This window comes from Primulina tabacum, chromosome 13 (assembly GCF_025594145.1).
Source record: "Primulina tabacum isolate GXHZ01 chromosome 13, ASM2559414v2, whole genome shotgun sequence".
Classification (NCBI taxonomy): domain Eukaryota; kingdom Viridiplantae; phylum Streptophyta; class Magnoliopsida; order Lamiales; family Gesneriaceae; genus Primulina; species Primulina tabacum.
Genome location: NC_134562.1, coordinates 19,215,004 through 19,240,259, shown reverse-complemented (window position 1 = coordinate 19,240,259; position 25,256 = coordinate 19,215,004). Strand labels below are relative to the sequence as shown.

At 35.0% G+C, this 25,256-nt stretch overlaps 1 protein-coding gene across 3 annotated transcripts; it reads right to left on the bottom strand.

Annotated features, from left to right (window-relative positions):
* Positions 1 to 1,582: 1,582 nt before the first annotated feature.
* LOC142522253 (phosphoglucomutase, cytoplasmic) lies at positions 1,583 to 23,821 on the bottom strand. 3 transcript variants are annotated; one of them, XM_075625488.1, is made up of 19 exons: positions 23,620 to 23,821; positions 23,439 to 23,530; positions 22,411 to 22,492; positions 21,386 to 21,441; positions 12,217 to 12,330; positions 12,055 to 12,117; positions 4,385 to 4,504; positions 4,164 to 4,264; positions 3,824 to 3,883; positions 3,629 to 3,728; positions 3,372 to 3,529; positions 3,203 to 3,298; positions 3,040 to 3,103; positions 2,867 to 2,948; positions 2,574 to 2,749; positions 2,398 to 2,474; positions 2,188 to 2,323; positions 1,995 to 2,111; positions 1,583 to 1,858 (listed from the first exon to the last, which is right to left on the bottom strand). In XM_075625488.1, exons 2-19 carry the CDS (start codon positions 23,517 to 23,519, stop codon positions 1,787 to 1,789), a joined length of 1,755 nt encoding a protein of 584 aa, XP_075481603.1. In that variant the 5' UTR covers positions 23,520 to 23,530; positions 23,620 to 23,821; the 3' UTR covers positions 1,583 to 1,786. The 3 variants fall into 3 exon arrangements, with proteins under 3 accessions (XP_075481603.1, XP_075481605.1, XP_075481602.1); XM_075625490.1 differs by having other exon boundaries at positions 23,647 to 23,821; XM_075625487.1 differs by having other exon boundaries at positions 23,651 to 23,820.
* Positions 23,822 to 25,256: the final 1,435 nt, after the last annotated feature.

Here is a 25,256-nt window from a genome sequence, read left to right as displayed (position 1 = left end):
TTGAGCCGCTTCTCATATTTTAATCTTCAACGTTAAAACTTCTTCCAAATTTTCTAGTGCAATTTGGAAGAGGATCAAACGATCTAGTCGTGGACTTAATTGGAGGATTAAAGAAAGCATATCTGAAGAACGTTCGTGGGGATTCATGAAGAGCTATCTCCGCTGACCCCGGAATAGTTGGAGCCACGTGATTTATTCACCAAAGCCATAACGATTCTAACGCCTTATGAATGTTGATTCAATAAGCCATACAAGTGTCCAAACAAAGCCTATTTTGATTGTCAAAATAAAATATACAATTTTTAAAACTTCCGCTGCGTTTGGGTGCGTATAAAACAGGGATCCAACATAATATGTATAAATATTGATGGATTTTGATCTAGGGATCGACTCATTTATTTATAATATGGAATTCAAGTTTATGAAGTTCACAATTTTTAATTTTTCATTAAAAGGGCAGTCAGATGCATGCTTGGTAAACCTTTATGCATTAAATTCGTTCACACTTTTTACTCACGTATCGATGTATAAGAACCTACTTTATACTAGTTAATTTAACTAGGCTAAAACTAATCAAGGACTGAGAAAGTCCAATTAAGGATTAAAAAAAAAACCTTGGTCTATAATGGAAAATCTATAAATAAGAGGATCATGTAATCAATCAAAGTACTTTCTCTTTTTTACTCTCAAAGGTTTTTAGTTTTCTGAGTATTATTTTGATGTGATCGTTGACTAGAGCGTTGGAGACTTGTCGCCATATATCCTCTGCTCCTTTCACGTTGTTCGTGACACTGATGAAGACTATATATCTTAACTTGACAGAAGAATTGAAAAATCATTTTTTTGATTGATCATCCTGATCCACTTGGTTCGTGTAACATTATTCTTATATATATAGATAGATATTTGTGTATAGATAGATATTTGTGTGTATATGTACGTGTATATATTTTGATGTACATTTAACTTAATCAAACGACAATTAGCCAATGAGTATATCTCAACTACTTGATTGTCATCCACAAAATTTGGACTAATTAGTAGGAAGATGAACCCATGCATGGTTAGAAATCTTGAAACCGAACGAGTACCAATATTATTACAAATTCTGACTAATGTTACTCTTTTACGAAGAAATAATTCAAATTTTAAGTAATACAAATTAACTTGCTATATTTTTACTTTTCATATATTCACCCATGAAAAATTATATTTTATATTTAAAAAGGCATAAAGATCATGAAAGCATTTCACTCACTGTAAATTTACATCAAGTTTCTAAAACATGCGAAGAAAAGATAAACATCGAGATTAAGCATTAACCGTAGTAAAATGAGGCATCTCAGACGAATCTTAAACATAAAAAAACAAAAAAAATACCCCGGTGAAGATGATAAATAAAATAATATAAAAATACAATAAATATAAATATGAAACTAAATACACCAGAATTTTTCAAAGAATTTCAAATTAATCGAAATATTTTTATATTATATTATATCAAAAATGTTAAACTATTGAAATATTAATCCTGAAATTAAAAAACAAATGAGCAATACATTTTATCCACACTTCAAAGAAAAGACCAAAAGTAGTAATGAAGGCACACCTCCCTTCGATTTATTTGTTTTTTGCCCAACAAAATTGTGTTGCGCTTTAATATTCTATTAAAAGATAAGTCTCGCTGCATGACTGGGATATTAATAGGTGCAGAATTTTTATTCCAGATCCGTAATTCTTTTATTTTACTTCATATCATAGGAAAATTCGAGGTTGCTGCATCTATCTATGTGATCACTGTAGGGGCAGATCGACCTGTAAATTCTTGCATCTTAGAGAGCTTTAGAGCAACCTCAACCTGCAAGCCAACAATTGAAAAAGTAAGTTGGGTCAGGATGCAGGATAGCGAAGCAATCGAATCGAACAGACTTAAAATATACACTGAAAATAACCATTTCATACTTGGTCATATACACCGAAAATAAGAATCTCACCAGCGGAGCAAGCGCTTGTTGGGAATCCCTCCCGGTCTTGGATGGATCCTTCTCGTATTGCTCGATGTAAAGGCGGATGGTCGCTCCCTCAGAACCCGTTCCAGAAAGACGGAAAACCTGGTGCATTATCCCCAATGGATCAGCATTGATAATTTTTATCTTGACAAAATTGAATTGTTTTAAGATGATTTACCAGTCGGGAACCATCTTCAAACAAATATCGGATGCCCTGATGCTTTGCAACAGAACCATCAACAGGATCTTTGTACTCGAATTCATCAGCATCAATGACTTTAGAGACGTCGGAGCGTATTCCTTTCACAATAATACTAATGGAGAATTGTTCAGAACTCCTCGTACCAATTCAACAGAAATATAAGTTTACATGGAAAAGAAAGCTTACTCGTTAACTTCACCAAGGGAGGATTGCAACTTGACCAGATAAGCCATAAGTTCCTTCGCACCACCAGCATCAACGTTCTTGAAAATGGAACAAATGTTTAGCACATGATTCAAGGAAAATATAATAATGTTACGTATAATACAATTTATTATGGACCAGCTGAGTTTTGTGCATACCTCATAGTCATAACGAGTATAATAATGACGCCCATATGTACCCCAATGTTGGGTAACAATGTCTTCGACGGTCACGAGCTTGTCTCCCGCGAGATTATCCTTGTTCTTATAGGCGAGAATAGATAGCCAGGCCAATACAGCCCAGATTCCATCTTTTTCTCGTATGTGGTCCGAACCTGTGACATCCAAGTGTTACATGAGAAACAACTGTGGTAGTCCTCTCATTCCGGCTGAGAAAATAAAATGCCAGTGATTCACCTGTGCATTGTGGAGAATAAAACGTTTTATCTTACCGGTTCCAAAGCTTTCTTCACCGCAAATAGAACACATTCCAGCATCCATCAGGTTGCCAAAGAATTTCCAGCCAGTGGGCACCTTACCAGCAAGAACAGAATCATTATCAGACAAATAAAACTAGTGCATTAAAAGAACAAAATCATCCTGGAAAGTTTATTTAACACACTACCTCAAAGAATTTCAGATTCAGGCTCGTCGCTACAACGTCAAGAGCAGCTGATGTGGGCATGCTCCTGCACCAGGACTAAATATATAAATTGTGCATTATCCATAAATTCACATGCATAAGAGCTGAAAAAAACTCGAAATATATAAAAGAACTAGAGCCAAACCTTGCAACTCCTTTTAGACCATCAGAAAAGTAAGGAATGGCTTCTACAGCATTTGCAGCAATGATAGCGACAGAGTCAGACGGAGTCACAAAAAACCTTAGAGCAGCGCACAAGTCAAAAGCATGAAATTATCGTCTGCAAAAACAAACATTAATGTCCAAAGAGTCACCTTTTGCCAAGAATCATATTGCGGTCTGCATCTCCATCAGCAGCAGCGCCAAATTCTGGTGGATCCTGTTCACTGTTTGTCTTACTGAGGCCCATACGTGCGACTAATTCTTTTGCATAGGTCAGATTGGGATCAGGATGACCTCCACCAAAGTCTTCCTGTTCGGATTACAGGGAAAAAAGGAGAAAAAAATATTGCATCAATGATTCATTACCATAATTATGATTTAGTCAAAAACCAGAGTAAAAGCAAGAAACCTTTGGCACACAGTTCAGTAGAGAGCTTTCATTTGCACCAAGCTCTTCCACAAATATACGTGTCGCATAGGCCCCAGCAACTCCATTAAGAGCATCATAACTAACAACAAATGCAAAATTTAATGCAAACAAATAAACTATTAAAGTAAAGGTGAAAAAATAATCTACAGGTCATCAAAACAAGATTACGCATACCAGAAAGTGAATTTTGGAGATGACAGTAACTTCTGGATGGACTGGAAGTCAAAAATAGACCTGGGAAGTATCAGAAAACTAAAGTTGGAATGGAACAGCAATTGTGTCACAAGATTAGGAGAATTTCCATGAAAAAGACAACGCTGATATCAATTTCACGGGGAAATCATCAGCTAAAAATTGGCATGTTTATTAATTTATTATTAGAATGGGCAATAATCTGATTGACTTCCAAATTATCATTCCGACTCAAAAGAAATTATGGAATGCACAATATTTTTGTATAAATTTGGACAAATGCAGGAAAATACAAAGTCCAAATAATTTGAAAAGAACATACTTCATCAATTTTACATATTCGTCGGCTGAATCAAAAACATCAACGTCAAACTGCCCTTCTGGACCAGCAAAGCTAGTCAATCCTACTCTAGAGATATCCACCTGCAATGTACTTTGAATGTCATGAAGAAATTTGTTTAATTATGAAAATTCATACATACATGTGAGTGCAAGTTCATATATGCATGTCTGTATGCACAAATGGATATGAGTTCCAAGTACCTCCGGCAGCCCTTCCGCGATGAAGTATTCCTTTATTGTAGTAGTGTTCTTGTAGATCTTGTCAGTAATTCCTTCCGGCGCAGGTCCACCGTTCTCCATGTTGTATTTTATTCCAAAATCCTGTTAAAGAAAGACATAAATATGGAATCAAATAGTTATCCAAGGCACATGAAATATTGCAACCACATGCAGTTAAAGAACGAAAATTTCAGATATAGCTCCACAGCCATCCCCTCCTGCAATGATAGGTGCAAGAATGAGTCAAGGTATGTACCGGCATACTACAAGCTCTTATTACACAGTCTTCTTTGGTAAATTTGAAGAAAATGAAAGAAAATATTGTAATTAGTGGCAGAATATTTTATTGATATTTATTCTCGCGGTCTGTCTACTAATTAAGGTTAGATCATCAATGTAATATAAAAATAATTTTTGTATATATAGTGTAGGGTTGTTTTGTGATTAGTAATTAAGAATAAGATTATTTTGTACCTAGTCTCAGATACCCGTTGCAAACTTTGCGAGCATGTCAAAATCGAACGAAGACCAGTGTACAATACCTTCGGGCTAGAGTGGTGGTACGAATATATCCTATGAATCATATTGGGTTCGAAGGCTCCGTTCAATTGACCATCCATAAGTTGAATGACAAAAATTATTTGGAGTGAGCTCAGTCAATCAAGCTTGACATTGATATAAATGGCGTTTAGGTTACCTAACGTGAGAAATGGCAGAGCCTGCCAAAGATGATCCAAAGTGGATAGGCTAGAAATCTGAAAACTCCATGGTAATCGTGTGGCTTGTTTCATACCCACCGCAAAAGAGGTTTGGGAGGCTGTTCGAGAGACTTTACTCTGATTTGGATAATTCATCCCAGATATTTGACTTGAAGACTAGAATCTAGCAGTCTAGACAAGGAGAAAAAATTGTCATCGAATACTACAATGAAATGAAAGGGCTATGGCAGGAACTGGATCTATGCTATGATTATAAATGGAGTATGAAAATGATAGCATGAAATATCACGACGTATGGAAGGTGACCGGGTATATTTGTTTTTGGCAGGGCTTAACCGTGTCTTGGATAAAGTTAAGGAAGAATTCTGGGAATAAATCCTTTGCAATTATTAAGTGAAGTGTTTGTTGCAGTAAAGAGGGAAGAAGGCAGAAGGAAAATCATGTAGAGCGAGAAGGCATCATCAGATTCAGAAACTTCAGCCCTGTTCAGCAAATATTTTCTTACTGCACCTCAAAACCGACAGCATACTGTTCAGCCAAGAAAGGGAGAAATCATGTATGAACATTGTAAAAAGCCCTGGCATACTACAGAAACATGTTGCTACTTACATGGCAAACCACCCAACTGGAAACCAAAGTCTTTGAGACAAAAAGGTAGTGGGGGGTTCAAGGGCTCATCAATCTGGACTGGAAGAACAAAACAGCGCTGAAAAATATTCGGGAACTGCTTCTTTCAATAAGGAACAGTTAGAATAATTTATAAGCTTTTTCAATCCACACCTCTTTCACAATCTACTCCAGTGTCTTGTTCCATAGACCATAAAGGTACAAACTTGCGATCTACTTGTTTTAATCTTTCCACCCTATCTATATGTCCTTCGATAATATATTCAGGTGCTACTGATCAAATGACGGGATCATAGTTGTCAAGGACGCAAGGCGCAAAAGGGCCATGGAGCCTGAGGCGCGTGCCTTACCAAAGAAAAATGCACATTTTTTATTTTAAAAAATATATATATTTATGTTAGAATAAATATTTTAAAACATAAAAGGGAAAATTGGTTTTAAATCCCCAAACTCAAACTCAACTTTACCCTAACTCCCCACACCTCAAAAACTCTGTCCAAACTCCCTAAAAAGTTTAAAGTTGACAAAAAAACCCTTACATATTAACTGATTGGTTTTTTGGGCTTAAAATAGTATCACAGCCTAAGTAAAATTATTTCAAACATACAAGTTCATTATTATGAAGTAATTAAATGTTTGAGGAGGTGAATTTTCTCAATTAACATGAATCCGAATCTAGGGATTAAGTATTTACAAGAGTTATTCCAGAACTCTGGAATGTTTGAAACAGAAAGATCTAACCAAAGTTAGATAACAAGAAGGAATTTATCATAATATTAAGGTAAACTTGTGATTCAAAATAACAGGTTCATAGAAATAGTACCGGATTCCTCTAAACTCTCGGGAGATCTTAGAGAAATTCAAAAGACGGTACAAAATTATGGCAATATGTTGTATTATGTACCACAAAATGTGGAGAAAATCCTTGAAAACCAGGAAGAAATTCTTGGAATATTAAAGGATATTCGAACAAGAATTCAAATCCTGGAACAACAAACAAGTTCTAGTAAGAGAACTTCAGAAGGAAGGTTACCACCGTCTTTTGGAACTGAACCCTTGTTACATCAACAAGAAAAGACCAAAGTAGTGTCAAAACCTTTGACTGAAGAACAAAAAATGATCAATCTAATTAAATCTGTCTCAGAAAAGAAATTAATCTGATGACAACTTTAGAAAGGATTGGTCTAGAGGATCTACAAGAGCTTGCAGAATCTTTTGCAAATCTCAAAGTCGTAGATCTAAAGATGAACACAACGGGAGGTGAACCACATTCTATAACCTGGTCATCTTCTCAGGACCACCAAGGGAAAGTGTGGGATCTCAGAATATAAATATGAGAGAATCTCAACCCGATTTCCATACTGGTGGAGAGTCACACCCAGCGGGAACAAGGACAAGAAGGAATCATATTCCCTTGCACCAAACACCCTATGGGAAAACTGTTTTATAACCTATGCATCTTTATGGGGTTATGCTTAACCTTGATGTATTCGATTTCAAAAACAGAGAAGATCTCATAGATGACTGGACATTTGCTATGAGAATCGCTGCAGGAACACTTGATCTCAACAGAGAATGATTCATTAAACTCTTAGAAATGAGTCTAATAAGATCGGCAAAAATTGCTTGGGACATGACTTCATTGGAAACCAAAGAGTCAATCTTAGCTGGAGAATCTCTTAGTAAGATAGCTGGAAAAATGGCTACCCTATTTAAAGCACAATTTATAGGGGTAGACTATTTTAACAGTCAAGATGCAGAGAAAAGGAAGAAATATATTCAAGCTCTATATAGCCTTAAATTACATGACATATATTTAGTGGAAGAATATATTATGTTGTTCACTAAATATAGATGGAATTCAAGGGTTGAAGAAAACATAGCGATGCAGCTTTTCTTCGCTAAAATGCCGAGTCCCTAGAGAGAAATGCTTATAAAGGAATACGTCCCTGGCAATCCAGATACGCTGGCAAGAAGAGCCTCTATTCTCAAAGGAGAATTGGCAGAATGGAGTCATATGGCAGCCTTACAAAAGAATTACAAACGCCTAAAGGGTATCAACAAAAGAACTCATTTGTGTTGTAAGGAAAATGATCTTCCAACATTTATTGGATGTAAACCACAAAAGCATAAGATGAAAAATTTTAGAACTCATCCTTATGCTAAAAGTGGAAGAAGTTCTTGGAAACCAAGAACAGTATGGTCTAGACAGATGGCCAGATCTTATAAATCTGGGCAAAGAAATGGACCATCAAGAAGTAGGATATCTTCCCAAGCATCGAGTACATCTCGAAGCACAAGAAGAACACCTACAAAGAAAACTTTTAGGAGAGCTCATACTCGAGCTAATGAAAGTTTTAAAGATTGTAATTGTTGGACATGTGAAGCAAGAGGTCATATCTCAACCAATTGCCCAGAAAATGAGAAACGAGGTATTAAACGCTTCGATCCATCTCCGGATATGAAGAAGCAGTTTATTACCAAGATCTTATTCAGGTATACCGATTTGAGGATATCGACTCAGAGGAAAAGTATATATGAGGAAGAAGAAGTCTTGAGTCAGGAAGAATCTGATGGAACTGAATCGGAATCTGACTGAAGACGAGGTGTTTCGACAAGAAACACATGAAGATTTGTCTGGTTTTTTAGTCAGACAACAATATCTCATAACATGGTCCAAAGGATCATGAGAGAAAATTCTAGTCTTCAGAGATATCAAGAATTCTCTGCAGGACAGGTAGAAAAGTTCTTACGAAGTCTTGGCCTAAGAAACAGAAAGCATCATCTGATCTATAAAGTTTCCAGGAGGTAAATGACAATTCCTACAGGAAATAGAATGGAGATGCAACTAATTCCTTCCGAAGAAATTAAAGAGAAATTACAAAAACTCCAGATAGAAGTGGTAAGGACTATGTCCTGGATTCATATTGGAGCAATCCAGATTATGATAAAAGCTACTTTCAAAGAAGGAATAGATTCACCCATTGATATTGCTATATGCGATAAAAGAATAGGTAACCTTCAAGATTCAGTACTGGGAACTATCTCGGGAAATCTCTGCGCAAGAAAGATTGTAGGAGTAATTCATCAGAGAATTGCCTACAACTTAGAAGATCGAGATTTCAGTCGAGCCTTGACATTACATCAGAATTTCAAGGAAAAAGGACTGATGAAAAGAAATATACCATATTCTATCACATATCAAATTTCATATGCTCTATCTAATACACATCATTCAGAATTGTTTATTAAAAATGAGTTCATTGAAATACCTGAGATATTTGGAAAAGTTGCCCAGGCAATTTATCATGAAAGAGTTGAGTTTCCTTTAATACAGGAAACAGATATCCAAATACAAGACAAACCGATTCTACAAAGGAATCAAAGTCTTAGATTGGAATCAAGAAGACTATCTTTTCAGGGAGATAGAATTACAAGTTACAGGTGGAGAAAAGCGTCTGTCCAAGAAACCCAACATGAGCCAAAAAGCTTTTCTACCATAGGAAAACTTAGATGTCCAGAAGGGTGGAAGGACGTAGAAATAGTATTTGATATTACGAAACACAAAGGAATCAATTTCCTTGTAATACCATATACTATTTGTAACAACCTATGATATGAACTTACCAAGGAATAATCAATATCAGAGAATTGGAAGTTCATATCAAAAGAATTCCAGGGAAAGAACCAGATCGACTGGTTCTTGGACTAGAGTTTCTCGAGGAACACAAAACTAGGAAACGTCTAGAGTATGCAATGGAGTTTATGGCATGGCAGATGATAAGATGTGGAAAATCCAATGACCACGAGCCCATTTATAGAAGGCTTCAACTCTTGATGAGTCTTTCCAGCTTGCATGTGGACGACTTTCTATAGTGGTTGAGTGGTCCCTTCACCTTTTCTTGATTTGTCCTTTTCTAGATCATTAATCTAGCAATGTCTTGTTCTTCTGATTTTATCTCCTGGCATAACCAGTGGATATGCGTTTGTATTATAACAGCTGAGATCTCGTTCTCTTCTTCTTTTAATAGTTTGTAGAGATCTTTAAAATATTTCAGCTGTTTTCTTATTTCTTTAATCCGTCTTTTGGAAACCTTAAGATATGTAGCATACACTTTTCTATGGGGAAATCTTAGGTCATGGAAAAGTAGAAACAAAATGTTGTGGCTCGTAATAGTACAAAAGCTGAGCTCAGGGCTATGGCGAATGGAGTGTGTGAGTTACCATGGCTAACGCTAGTTGAAGTTAGACAAGGAAGTGCCAATGATGTTATTCTGAGACTAGAAGTCAGCCATTAGCATCGTGAATAATCCAGTACAACGTTATCGTACAAAGTATATAGAAGTTGATAGACACTTCGTCAAAGAAAAGCTTGTAAAAGGAATAATTTGTATGCCCTTTGTTACATCTGAACAATAGATTGCCAATGCCTTAACAAAGAGTCATTTCAAACCCAATTTCGAAGATTTCATCTGCAAGTTGGGCATGACAGATATCTTTACTCCAACTTGAGGGGGAGCCTAGGAAAGGAAAGAAAATATTGAAATTAGTGTCAGAATATTTGATTGATAGTTATTCCATATGGTTTATCTACGGATTAAGGTTAGATTGTGAATTTAAAATAGAAATAAGTTTGTATATATAGTGTAATGTTGTATGGTGATTCAGAATAAGATTATTTTGTACCAGACATATGGTGTCCCTGTTCTTGTTTGTCCTCAAAATTATCTCTTAAAGAGCGGATCAATTACACGCCCAACTCGGCATAAGAATAAGTCAATGTATGGATGAAAATCCAAGCTGTAAAAGTAGAATGTGCTAAGTTTTTGCAAGTCACATTTCTCTGATGTTGCCCATTCTATGCCACTCTTTACTATTGCAAACCTTTCCATCCCATCAATGTTCACTTGCCACATTGAGTGTAAAAGAATCATGGAAGACTAATTAGTCACGCTTTAAATTGATCAACTTTTAAGTCAGCAAAGGGAACCAAAATTTGAGGAGTTGGCGGCTTTAATTTTTGGTTGAGCTGTCAAATTTATTATTACAAAAATTGAAAAAGAAGATAAAATTCCAATTTGTGGTTACATGCAAAGATATCAGTCAGCATAAAAGGGATGTTGTATGCCAATGAAAAAGGCATTTGCTTGCCTCATTTTAAAAATGGTTGATAAAAAGTGAATAGAGTAGATAACTGAGTACATTGACTACGCTTTGAATGTGCTGAGACAAAATAGGCATACTGTCATGTCCCGAGCCCGGGCCTGCACCTGTGTGACTGCACAATGGGCCCCTATAGCAACTATTTCGTATTTGTCCTCGCTTTACGAAAATAATTAATTCAAGTTGCTATAGAAGTCCATTGTAGCTCATTATAAACTCATTTTGAATTTTTAATTTTTACCATGTGGGACAAGAGGCATCACATTCACCCCTCTTTCAGAAGCGACGTCCTCGTCGCGCCTGACCCCTCGATCCACCAGCGCCGAGAATCTAGAAATGGCTCTTACAGGTTCAAGAGGTGGCTCCCGTCATGTAGCACTTAGCCCCGCAGGTTCAAGAGGTGGCTCCCATGCACATAACACTTTGCCCTGCATAGCACTTATTTTCTAGTGTTCCTTGCCGGTGACCGTCTCTGATACCATCTGTCATGCCCCGCGCCCAGGTCCGCACATGTGACAATGGGCCTCTACAGTAACTAATTCGTATTCGTCCTCACTTTACGAAAATGAATAACTCAAGTTATAGAAGTCCATTGTAGACCACTATAAACTCATTTTAAATCTTTAATTTTTATCATGTGGGACAAGAGGTATCACACATACTTTCAAGTTTCAAAGCGGGCAACAGTAGCAAAAAACAGTTCAAGAAAATAGTCAATTTCTTCAAATATGAATAACAACAATACATAAATTCAAGTGAAATTCGATTCAAAATTACAGACAATAATGAAAGAGGCATTAAGATATTTCTTATATATAATCAATGGAACATGGGTGAAAATGAATATATCATTAAATAATTTAAAAGTTTTTAAGAGTTCAATGTGAGACACATAGGAGCTAAAAAGCTGATAATCAAAGTATGAACACAAAAGTGAGCGTCAAATATCTCACTGCACAAAACAAAACCCAAATACTTGAAACACTTCGACAGGACATAAGACATGGTTTTGGTCTGATAGTATGGGTCATCTGATTAGATCTCATGAGTTCAATTAAACAGACAAATTTCCATTTCGAATATTTTCTGAAAATGCTTCAGGACATATAAGCATATAGAAAACCCGTAACATCAAGAACATACCTCATGGGGCCCACCTGGGTTATGGCTTGCTGTCAGTATAAATGCCCCAGTTGCCTTGGATCCCTGCACAGGTTTCACAAATACTTTTCAAAAATTACATTTGTGAATGTATATAAAAATTGGAGAAATGGTTCCATGTAGGTTTTTCAAGTTGTTGCTTACATCATGGCCTACTCTTTCACGTACAACACAAGATACGGCAGGAGTGGACAGCAATCCATTTTGACCAACCCAGATACGCCTTACTCCAATAGCAGCAGCCATTTTAATAATGATCTACCATTTTTTAATGAAAAAAATTCGTATTAAGAATCTCATTACAGAGGAAAATCATAATTATCCAAAACCAGAAGTAAAGACACTTAATTTATTACAACAGAATCAATAAATTATCATCATATACGATAGACTTTACAGTTCTGAAGCGACACAAAGACATTAAAATTAAATCTCTTTATACAAGTGAACCAAGAAAAAATTATTGCTTTAGCTTAGGAAACACTCTCATTATTCAAAACCTTCAAATTTAAAGAACGCACGAGAGAGATGCTCTCCATCTAATTAATTGTTCCCTTTTTTTAATCCAAAGTAATGATTTGTGTATCTTAACTTCTCAACAATGTGAGCATGTAGCTTCGATAAGCGCAAGCTTTGCACTTCAATTACCCAAGGAATTGGTATGAAAATGTGCGAATATCGAGCGGATTTACTTGTTTTGGTAGTTGTTTATTTTGTTTCCAGGAATCAAGCATGAGCGCAGAGCGTACGAGCAACCACAAAGTGTGGAACAGAAGACAATCGCATCCATGCGGGTTGATCATTCCAGGGCAGAAGCTCTCGCGCAGCCGACATTCCAGGGCAGAAGCTCGCGTGCAGCTGCGCAGCATCTCGCGCAGCCGCACGAGCAGATGAACAATCCATAGGCGCAAACACCGGCGCGGGCCCAGGAGGCGGAGTAAACAGAAGAGCGTGGGTGGGTGCGAGGAATCATGTGCAGCTACGCGCGTAGGAGAGGAGAAAGCAGAGTCAAGAGCACCTGCGCGGAAGTTCACGCACCCGCGTGCGACAAAAATCTGACGGGCTTTTTCTTAGGCTTTCGCAACCATTCACGCACTTGTAATGATCGAAACCCTAGCCACAGGAGAGAGGAGAGCCGTAGTCACGCACAAAAATCTAGAGAAAGGGAGAGAGAGCGAGAACGAAGAACGAATACAAAGAGCGCATCCACCGGGGAGGAGTCGCAACTCTTATTCAAATCTTCTTCCCTTCTTCTTACTTAATTTTATTCTAGTGATGTTGAATAACATGAATTTATTTTGTCGTTTTTCATTCATGAAATAATTTATTAAATCTAGAGGACGACGTAGCTTGGTCGAATCTTTATTTATGAATTGTTGATTTATCTATCCGAATTACTTCTTTGTTTATTTATATTTTTCGGATCTTATTACTTTCAATTACTGATCAAATTGTCATATTTATTTGAGATCAATCACTCGAGAGAGAGGATTTTGAATAGAACCGTAGGAAAATATGTTGTTTGTATTTGTAGAGTTCGTAGGGCCTATAACTCCAATGAAACATTAAAAGAATTATTTTGCTATTGAAATTATTTATTGTTTGATTTTTAATAGGGATATTGAAATCGACTTTAGATAATTGATTCTTACGCACCACTTGGGAAATGGATTAGGAATAGCTGAGAATTCTTGGACAGTAAACGGGTTGAAATTATAAAATATAGATGTCAATGATAATTTAATATAGCGAAAACTAAGTGAAATCGTATCTCTAGATTCTTATTCTCACTAATTTTAAATCGTTTGCACGCTTTCATTAATTTTAGTTCATAAATAACAACAAACATTCTATTAAATTTTCTAAATAAAGTCTGATTATTTTAATTGTGTAACTAATTTATAATTAAATTGCACACTCTCTGGGACCAATATTTTGCTGTACCGAGTACTAAACTTAACATCGTACACTTGCAGGCAAAATAATGCAACAAGTTTTTGGCGTCGTTGACGGTGAGTGCTCTAACTAATTTTAATATTAATATCGCTACGAAATTAGTCTAAACTTAAATTTAGATTTGTTTTTTATTATTTATTCAGAAATTTGGTTCTTCTCAGTTACTGTTTAAGCAAAAAACTCAGACCTCGACTCATTGCTTTTTGACCCAGAAATTGAAAGACCGCAAGAGCCTTGAGAAAAGCACGAAGAGAATAGGTTAAATCAATGGCTGAATACAGAAATATCGAAAACCCACTCCCTCTTGTGGTGCTTATCAGAGACCATTTCAAAACGGTGAGCAACGCCCACTACTCTGGCATAGCTCGTGGAATGATAAATGCTAACAATTTCGAGCTAAAGCCAGCACTAATTAACATGGTTCGGCAGAACCAGTTTGGGGGAGCAGCAACTGCAGATCCTCATCTGCATCGGAGGACATTCATGCAGATTACAGACACGGTAAATATTAATAATGTTCCTGGTGATATTATTAGATTGCGTCTGTTTACGTTTTCTCTCAGGGAATCACTGCCGTAAGGGAGCATAACTGCTTGGCAAGAATTGGCTACAAAATTCCCTGCGAAATACTTTCCACCTGCCAAGTCTGCAAAGAAGCAGATCGAAATCAGCACCTTCCGGCAGAACGAATATGAGCAACTTTACGAAGCTTAGGAGCGTTATAAGGAACTGCTCAGAAGATGCCCAAACCACGGATATGAAGACTGGGTGCAGATTGATTTGTTTCAAAACGGGTTGAATGGCCAGACATGGACGACGGTTGATGCAGCAGTTGGTGGTACAATAGTTGCGAAATCTCCTAACCAAACAAACGACTTGCTCAAGTAAATGACTATCAACAGCTACCAGTGGCCCAGTGAGAGATCGGGATTGAAGAAGACGGCCTGATTGTATGCAGTGGACACAGCCAAACTCGCAGCAATGAATAAAGGACAGTCAGTATACACGTAAACTCGCAGCAAGGGAAAAATAGTGCAATCACGTAAACTCCCCCTCATGTTAACACAAACGATTCTTCACAAATTTCGTAGATTGCGCATCCCAATATTATATATATGTTTTCTGAATATTGTCGTAGGAAGTGGCTTTGTTAAGAGATCTGATGAGTTTTCACTTGATTGAATGTAACGAATATATCTTTATTCTTCTCAAGCTCTTGGGTGAATGCGAATATATTAGGTGGAATACGTTTAGTTTTGTCGCTTTTTATGTATCCTTCTTGCATTTGAGTAACACATTCAGTATTATCTTCACATAGTGTCACATGCTTTTTGTCGAATGATAATCGGCATGAGATTTGAATATGTTGGGTCATTGATTTTAGCCACACACATTCACGCCTTACTTCATGTAGTGCAATAATCTCGACGTGATTTGATTAAGTTGTTACGAGTGTTTGTGTCTTTTAACGCCAACAAATTGCAGTGCCTCCACGAGTAAATACACATCCGGTTTGAAAACGTGTCTTGCGTAGATCAGATAAGCACCCAGCATCAGCATAAGCAATTATACTTTGATTGGTATCTTTTGAATACAAAAGTCCCAAGTCTGTCGTTCCTCGTAGATAACGGAATAAATGTTTAATTTTGTTTCAGTGTCTCTTTGTTGGATATGAGATAAATCTTGTCAATAAATTTACAGCAAAAGATATCAGGTTTTGTACAATTTGCAAGATACATAAAGGCACCAATAGCACTTAGATATGATACTTCTGAACCAAAAATAACTTCATCATCTTCACATGGACAAAATTGATCTTTTTCTATGTTTAATGATCTAACAACCATTGGAGTATTTAAAGGATTTGATTTATTCAGGTACAACACAACTTTTTGAATTTCTTTATTCGTTCCAATGATGTTTAAATCATCAACATATACAGCAATAATTACGAATATGGATGTTGTTTTCTTAATGAAAACGCAATGGCATATTGAATTGTTTACATATCTCTTTTTTATTAAGTGTTCACTTAGCTGATTATACCACATTCGACCGGAGAACTTTAACCCATATAATGATGATCTTTGCAATTTCACAGAATAACATTCTTTGGGTTTTGAACTTTGTGCTTCAGGTATCTTAAATACTTCAGGGATTTTCACATATATATTACTATCGAGTGATCCGTAAAAGTAAACTGTGACAACATCCATAAGACGTATTTCTAAATTTTCAGATACCGCCAAACTAATCAAATACGGAAAAGTAATTGCATCCATAACGAGAGAATATGTTTATTCATAATCAATTTCAGGCTTTGAGAAAAACTTTGTGCAACAAGTCGAGCTTTATATCTTACTATTTCATTTTTCTTATTTCGCTTTCCAATAAAACTACATTTGTACCCAACAGATTTTACACTTTCAGGTGTAAGGACTATATGTCCAAAAACGTTATGTTTATTTATCGAATCCAATTCAACCTGGTTGGCATCTTTCCATTTTATCTGGTCCAGTCGATTTTTACATTCACCAAAAGACTTTGGTTCATGATCTTCATTGTCATTTATGATTTCAAATGTGATATTGTAAGAAAATATATCAACTTTTTTTATATCTTTTTGGTTCCATATTTTTCCAATATTAATATAATTGATAGAGATTTCAGGATTCTCATCAGTTTGTGGTTCTAACAGAACATTTTCATCATCATGTATTTCTGCCGAAATATCATTCTCTATTTTATGATCATCGTGTTTCTCTATGCTTTTTCTTTTTCGAGGATTTTTATCCTTGGAACCGATTGACCTTCCACGCTTCAATCGTTTTATGACATAATGAGCGTCTTCCATTTCTTTCTTTGGAATTTCAATTCGAGCAGGGACATTTACAACATCTATCATAGTTGTTAAAAGCGAGAGACGCAAAAAAGCGCTCGAGTGTCTTGGGGCTTCAAGCACTAATCGCAAAGCGAAGCGCACCCTTTACGGAAAAAATCGCAATAAACAAAATATTATCAAAAAAATCAAAATAAAATAAAAAGTCTTTGAAAATGTGATAGAAAAATATCAAATGTCATTATAATCGTCATCTTCATCTTCCAAATTTACGTCATGCTTTACGGAAAAAAGCACAATAAACAAAAATATTATCAAAAAAACAAAAATAAAATAAAAAGTCTTTGAAAATGTGATAGATGAAATATCAAATGTCATTATAATCGTCATATTCATCTTCCAAATCTACGTCATCAACCCCATCACTTGATTTGTATCCACCATATCTTCTTCTTCTTTAGTTTCATCATCTATGTCGATTTCTTCTTCGTCCACAAGACTAGTTCGAGCTGAAGATTGCTTTATTTTTGCTGAAGTGGATGATGACGCTTCTTTTGAAGTAGATGCATTTCGAGATCGAAAGTCATATGCACTTCGGACAAGCTTTCACATTTCTATTGCCCCAACCAAATGTAGTTTGTGCCGATAAATCCCATCATTTGTTATTTTACCATAAAAACAACATACAATATTTGGATTTTTAGGATCCGGAAGTATTAATTTCAAGCAATGTCTTTTCGTTTTACCATAAAAACAACATACAATATTTGGATTTTTAGGATCCGGAAATATTAATTCCAAGCAATGTCTTTTCGATTTGATAAAATTGTTGTGTTTGACATGGTTAAATACTAAATATAAATACAAATCACTTATTATATTATTAAAAATAAAAAAACACAATTTAAATTTTTTAACAAAATTCTTAAATTAGGGTCTAGGAACAAAGCGGAGGCGGCGGCACGGCAGAGCAGCGGCGATAAGGCAGAGGCAGAGAGGAGACGCACGCAAAGATGCAACAGCACGCGACTTGGGGAGAGTTGTTAAGCAACGTTAGAGATTTTTTAAGTATGGACTTGGGCTGGGCATATATTTGGATTCGGGAATTGGGCTAAACCTTGACTTGGGCTGCAACTGGACTTGGGTAGATTTTAAAAAAACAATTGTGCAGAAGCGCACAAGCGATCGCTCCAACATCACAACAGAAGCGCACAGAAGCGTGCGCTTCATCCACCTGATGGGCTTCGGATCGCATCCAAGTCGCCTCGCCTCGCCTCGCGCTTAAGCGAGCGAGGCGAGCGCTTTGTACAACTATGGCATGTATATATGATTTAGTTACCCCTTTTGTGTCTGCAAATGCATCTGGTATTTGATTTGCTATTCTTTGCAAATCCACAATTTGTTGTACATCTTTTTCACATTGTTTATTTTTTGGATCCAGATGTAACAATGATGATGTATACCATGTAATTTCCTTTTCGATATGTTTCTTTTTTCCCCCTAACATTGGAAAGATTTCCTCATTAAAATGACAATCAGCAAAACGTGTTATAAATACGTCACCTGACTGAGGCTCAAGGTATCGCATGATTGATGGGCTATCACGACCGATGTAAATTCCAATCTTTTTTTGAGGTCCCATTTTTGTTCGTTGAGGCGGTGCAATACGCACATATACCTTACATCCAAAAATTCTCAAATGAGAAATGTCTGATTCTTTACCAAAGACAAGCTGCAATGGCGAGTATTTATGATATGCACTTGGTTTGATGCGAATTAATGCAGCCTATATAGAAACATGGAGTTTTGTTTTCATAATCAGCCTATATAGAAACATGGAGTTTTGTTTTCATAATCATTGGTCTAGCAATCAATTGTAGACGTTTCAGTGAACTTTGTCTCTTTTTCTTTTCCCTTTATTGATTCTTTATAGAGCTTACAAAGGTGTTCGGGGGCTCGACAAATACGAGACCGATGTCATGGAGAAAAGCAAAAATATCATAACTTTTGCTTTTTCTTGTGATGATGAGATACCATTTTCTTTAATGGTCTCATTTAATCCCAATGACTCGAGATGCATTTCTACGTCGAGAGTCCATGGCATATAATTTTTTTCCCATAATGTCGAGCTCAAAAAATTCGAACTTTGCCAAATTTGACATGGTGGTACTATAAAAATAAAAATGCATTTTATTAGTCAAGTTCTAAATTTATTAATATGACAATACAAAGTAACGGATAAATTATAAGTACAAGAATTCTTAAAAATAAAAATAAAAACATGAGGCGGTTATTCTTCGATAAATACAAGACTAGTGAGTATAACAACCAAAATAATAATACAAAATAACCTTGAAAGAACAATCTTCTTCTTCTTCGAAAATTTTGATGAAAAAAATTTTTAGAGAGGAAGAGTAAGTTTAAACTGATTGAATGTGTTTATAAAATTATATTTATAGGGTAAAAACTAGCCGTTTATTACTGTTACAAAATCTTAAAAAAATAAATGTATGTATATATAAATTTTATGGTAATAATATGATGTATATACTATATAATGTTAATCATGTTTAAATATTTACGTATATCACATCACATTATTATAATGAGGTGTCGGGAACTCTTTTTATATAATAATGTGACATAATACAAATATATATATATATTTAATATATAGAAAATAAAAATATATAAACAGTGAAATAATCACATCATTTTATTATAATGAGGTGTCGTAGACTCTTTTTATATAATAAAATGATATTATTCATATATGTATATACAATAAATAAACAATAACACAATAAAAATATAAACAGTATAATAATATATCACATCACGTTATTACAATGAGGTGTCATAGACTCCTTTTATATAATAACATGATATTATATATTAAATATATACAAAATAAAAATATATAAACAGTAAAATAAATATACTTGTTTTTGAATATTTTTACATTTTACTTGTGTTTTGGAGCTTGGAAAATATGGAGAACCGAACCTTCGAGTATCATGCTGATAACGTGTTAAAAGTAAAACTTTACGGTAAAAAGTAAAAATCTCAAACTCATAAAATATATTAAACTACACACTATATAAAATTTTCTCCACTCAATTGTTTTTTTTCTTAACAAATTGAGAGACCTATTTATAGAATTTCTTTGGAAATAATCTAAAAATAACTACATCATTACATACATCATCACACACTAATTTTCAATATTTACAACTCTTATTTTCAATATTCAATAATTTGAACTCTTATTTTCAACAAAATTAAATATTTTTACACACACTATACTGAGCATGATATTCTTAACTTGATCTTTGATATCCGAGCATATTGTATTTTACATGCATGGTATCAGTTTGCATGCTCGTACAGTTTTTTATTGGGCGATTATCGCTCATGTCCTTGTCTTCATCTTGCGCACCCATTCCATAGGGCAGGTCTTAGATTGAATGGTTCGGACGACCAGGGCAGTGGCTAGAGCAGTTGGGTTTTCGGTGGTGATCCAGTAGAGGTTTTATTTGGTTTCTTGTATTCTTGTTCAAGACTATTTTTCGATATGGTGGTATTAACGTTTAAGACTGAGATTATTGTTCTGTTTTCGTTTTGATTGTAAGATGATTAAGTTATTTGGTTTCCACAATTTAATTGTTGTTATCAAGTTTAAATTTTATATGCCTATTAGTCTGTTTAGTAGTGCTCGAGTAAGAACGCTACAATATTTGTGCTCTACCTAGTACTAAAACTTGACACCTTACATTTGTGGGTAGCAAAATAGTGCAACAAGCTTGAAGACGGGAATAATGACTATCTTTGGCATGACACCAGTGGGAAACATCGTCCACGCAGGAAGAGCCAAAAGTAGGTTGTTTGTTCCAACTTTCAACACTTGAGTTATATAATGGTTTTCGTTGATAAGCTAAGAGTGTATTCGATTAATTGCTTTATTTCTTTTCTTATTTAAAATAAATTTCACCCAATTTTTTCTTCCCCGATACATCCACATCAAAATATTCAGTTTTTACATCTCAATTTTCTCGTCCAACTACCAATCCATTTCCATCCCTTCTTTTTTATCTCAATTGTACCTTTTAGACACATCTAGTATATTATAATGAACAAAATCCCCCAAAAAAAACATTTACATTAATCACTTGACTTCAAAAGCATGCCATCCAAGCACCATCTCAAAATTCAGTATTAATTCTCAAAATAAATATGAATCGGAGCTTTTTACCAATAGATGAGGGATAAGACCTATTGATTCCAAAATCTTGCATATCTTAAAAAAAGCATTAACATTCTTACAAATCGGCACTCTGAAACAACCATGCATGGTCCAAACTTTGCTTTTCCGTGATATTGAAAACATCAAGATGTGATTTGTATTCAAACAAAGACTAAATGAACTTATATATATATAAATCATATAGAATTACCATTGGCATCAATAATAACTATCCAAATTACGAATGATAAAAACAGAAAGGGTTATTGGTTTACCTGAATAGCATCCTTTGAGAAGTAGCGACCATCACCCGATACAACAAGTGTAGCACCTGAAATCCAAGCTAATTTAGGTACTTACAGCAATTGACATGCATTTAGTTCATGGGTGTATGTGCATATAGGTTTGTGTTTGCGCGCATGCGTTGTTCAGAACCAGTTGATACAGACATGTATGCCTTTCTTTCTCGTCCATCGCTCTTTTAATAAACCAAATCGTAACTGCATTTATACGAAAAGTTCTCTGACAGGAAAATCAAGTCAGATACAATCCAAATCTCATAATGACTAAAAAATATCTTCCTCTGATTCGATTTATGAAAGTCCCAAACAGGAGCAACTCAAACCGCCAAATACGAAATAAAAGTGTAACAGCCAAAACATGTCTGTTTTTTTATGCAGAAAAAGAATCTAAGACTCGGTAAGTTATAAAAAAAAAACTTGAGTTAAAAAAAAGATTGATATTGGAACAATCAGAAGACTCCTAAGATAAATGAAAAGGGCAGGCACTTTAAACCTGCGGATAGCCTGTTTATACTATACACAGATTTCAAATGACCATTGTAATTTGTTTCTTTGTAGTTACATATTCAATATAAAATGACCCTAGGAAGACTTCAAACCGACATGTTCATATTATTAAAATGAGTATGCATCCAAATGAAAAGAAATGAAATGCACTAACAAGTGTGTGCCAGCATCATATACAGAAAAAGGAAAATTATTCACATATTCCTTAAGAATGGTCAATCATTAGATATGCCTAATAAAAAGTCAAGACCTGTTTTCAGAATGTTAAAATACATTAAATCTATGATGATCTTCATGTTTTCTAGTAAATACTGCAGTACCTTTCACAAATCACAACAGATATAGAAATTAAAAAACTGTGATACAGAAAAGGAGATGCAAAGTTTTCTACCTCAGAATTCATGACAATTCACTTTTGGTTCAACTCAAGAACAGGAACAAAGGAATTTGACGAATCACAAATACAATATATACGAATGAAAAACACCAACCTCTGACTTTGTCAGCCCCAAGGGCATTAAACGTGGCCTGAACAAAGTTTTGCAAGTAATGTGGTTGCTTAAATACCTTAACCTGAATCATACATGAAAACTTTATATCAGAATCAACTATGAGAGAACATCAACCACTACTTGAGACTAAAAGTCTAATAAATAAACAACTTTGAAAATTTCAAAAATAAACGAATCGGGGTCCTCTCTTGACATAGAATTGCATAGTAATTGCTTCACCTGGACTTCTCATTCAAAACTGACTGTACCGCCATTCCAAAATAACTAAATACACTTTCTGTTACTAGTTACTACTAATCCATGGAACTGCATATTTGGGAAATTCCCATTTTGATGTTCTGTGATCATAGAAGAAACCACAAGATTCAGTTCATTCCACGGATGAATTAAAAACTTAAGTATTATGCTACTGATTTCGACCATTCTGTATTTGATAGTTAGAGCTATTAACTATTTTATTTTCTTTTCTAGAAGATGATCATGTCAATCCTTCTATTTTCCTTTCCATATGATTCAAGACAAGCTCACAAGATAATTCATGACATAAAAACATCATGTAGCATTTGCACCAAAAGAAACTTAAATAAGACAATCCACCAAACAAAAACATGAGATCTCACTTTACAACCATACATAATTCGCATAGAAATCAGTGATTATGACATCATGGCATGAGATTCCACGCTAACAGGATCAATTTTATCCATCTTATGATGATACTCCATGACGTTAAAACCAATAGATCTATCAATGTTGATCACTAACCCTTAAAAATAACACGACAGATCTAGTTTTGATAAGCCAATCAAGTCTTTCACCAATAAGAAAAGAGAAAAAAAGATATACAACACCGTAAGGCTTATGAATCAGCAGTAGCCAAGAGAGAAGGCTACAGTTTTAAACCAAAAAAGAAACAAACGTCCCACAAACCAAAAGTTTCTCATTGAATTCCATTCCTAAAATAAACACAAATTCACATTCCCCACAAAAAAATCCAAAAAACTCGCCTTCTTCCTAAGACCAGATGTCCCGGGTTTCTGGCCATCAAAAGGCGTGGTTTCGACGCGGACAACTTTGAACACCGCCATCTTCACTCAACCTGAAACAGAACCCAATTTTAACACGAAAAACAAGAATGGAACACAAATGGGGCTCAAGCTAAGAACAGAACACGATCATCAAACTAACTGCAAGAATTCAACTGAATCAGATTACGCACGCGGGTATATGTGAAAATGTGCGAAAGAATCTTTCGGAAAAGGGGTGAAGGGATGAGAAGGTGACGGATTTGGAGCGAGTGTAAACGAAGAACATTAATAAAGAAGAAGTGGGGAAAAGCAAGTATATAAAGAGACGATGAAGCGATGAGTCATGGGTGAGAAATGGATTATTCTCGGCCGCATCAAATATTCTATACAGTTCTCGTAAACCACTAGATCCCCGATTTTCACTCCTATTTTCATCTTCTATCTTAATTTTTTTAATCTTTTTTCCCAGCTATCTTCTTGGATTATTGTTTATTTAATCTTGATTCTCTAATAGGTAGCTCATTCACACTAGTTAAAGTGTGTTTGGTTGTTCTAAGATATGGATTTGGATTTGGATTTGGATTTGGATTTGGATTTGGAAATTCAAGTATTTGAAATTACATTTGGTGTTTGGTTTAAAATTTAAAAATGGTATTTACAAATCCATTTCTTGTTTGGAGAAAAAAAAGATTCGAATTTGAAATTTTAAAATTTTACTAAGCTACCCTTAGAAATAATCTAAACATAAATAAAAGTTGATGGGATTTAAATAAAAGCTAATTGTATGTTTTTAAAATCCAAATCCTACCAAATCTTATCAAATTTGATGGGATTTGGATATACTCATTGAAAAGCCATGAAATCTCATAAAATTTTAAACAAATCCGAATTCTTTTTTTGAATCACCTTGTCAAACAGTAAAAATAGGATTCTGAAATCCAAATCCCATGAAATCCTCCCAAATCATGTCGCCAAACACACTGTTACTCTGCACACGCGATGTGTGTGTACAATATTTTTATCATTATCGATGGATTAAAGTGAAATTTGACAAATTATGGAGGGACTAAATTGATAATTGAATTGTTGAAATAAAAGAATAAAAATAAATGTATGTGTTGAAATGAAAAAGCAAAAAACAAAAAAGAAAAGTGTAATATTAGTATCATATAAGGGTAAAATTGGAAGAAAATGTTGATGTCCTTCCTATGTGGTTACTATCTTGTCCTCAACTTTAATAAAATAGAATAGATTTAATCATATTACATACATCAGGAAAACAAAACAAAATAAAACTACACTCAATATTTCATAATAAAAAAATCTTGTTGTTTTCTTAACTTTTGTTTACATATATTTTAATATGTACATTATATATTTTATTATTGTTATATTATTGATGATATCCGGGTGAGCAGGATCGGGGCAATCCACTTGATCTGATAAGAATTTGGTTAAGGAAAATGAGCAAAGAAAATGGCTTCGACTGAAACCTACAAACTAGAAGATGAACTCGTGAATGGGAGCCGGAGCGGTATCCGACGTGGCCACTCCAATACTTAAGTCAGCAGGTTGAAAATGAAGGAAAATGGTAATATATGTGAGGATATATATGAGTGTTTGAAGATACAGAATTCAGAATGTATGTCTCCGAAAGATCCCCCCAGATGAGAAACATACATGCTATTTATAGGAGGAAGTCTCATGATTACCTTATTTTCAATGTCCACTTACTAATGATAGCAAGATGGCTGCCCATACCCTATTCTGACAAATTGCTCTGGTTCTGACAATAAT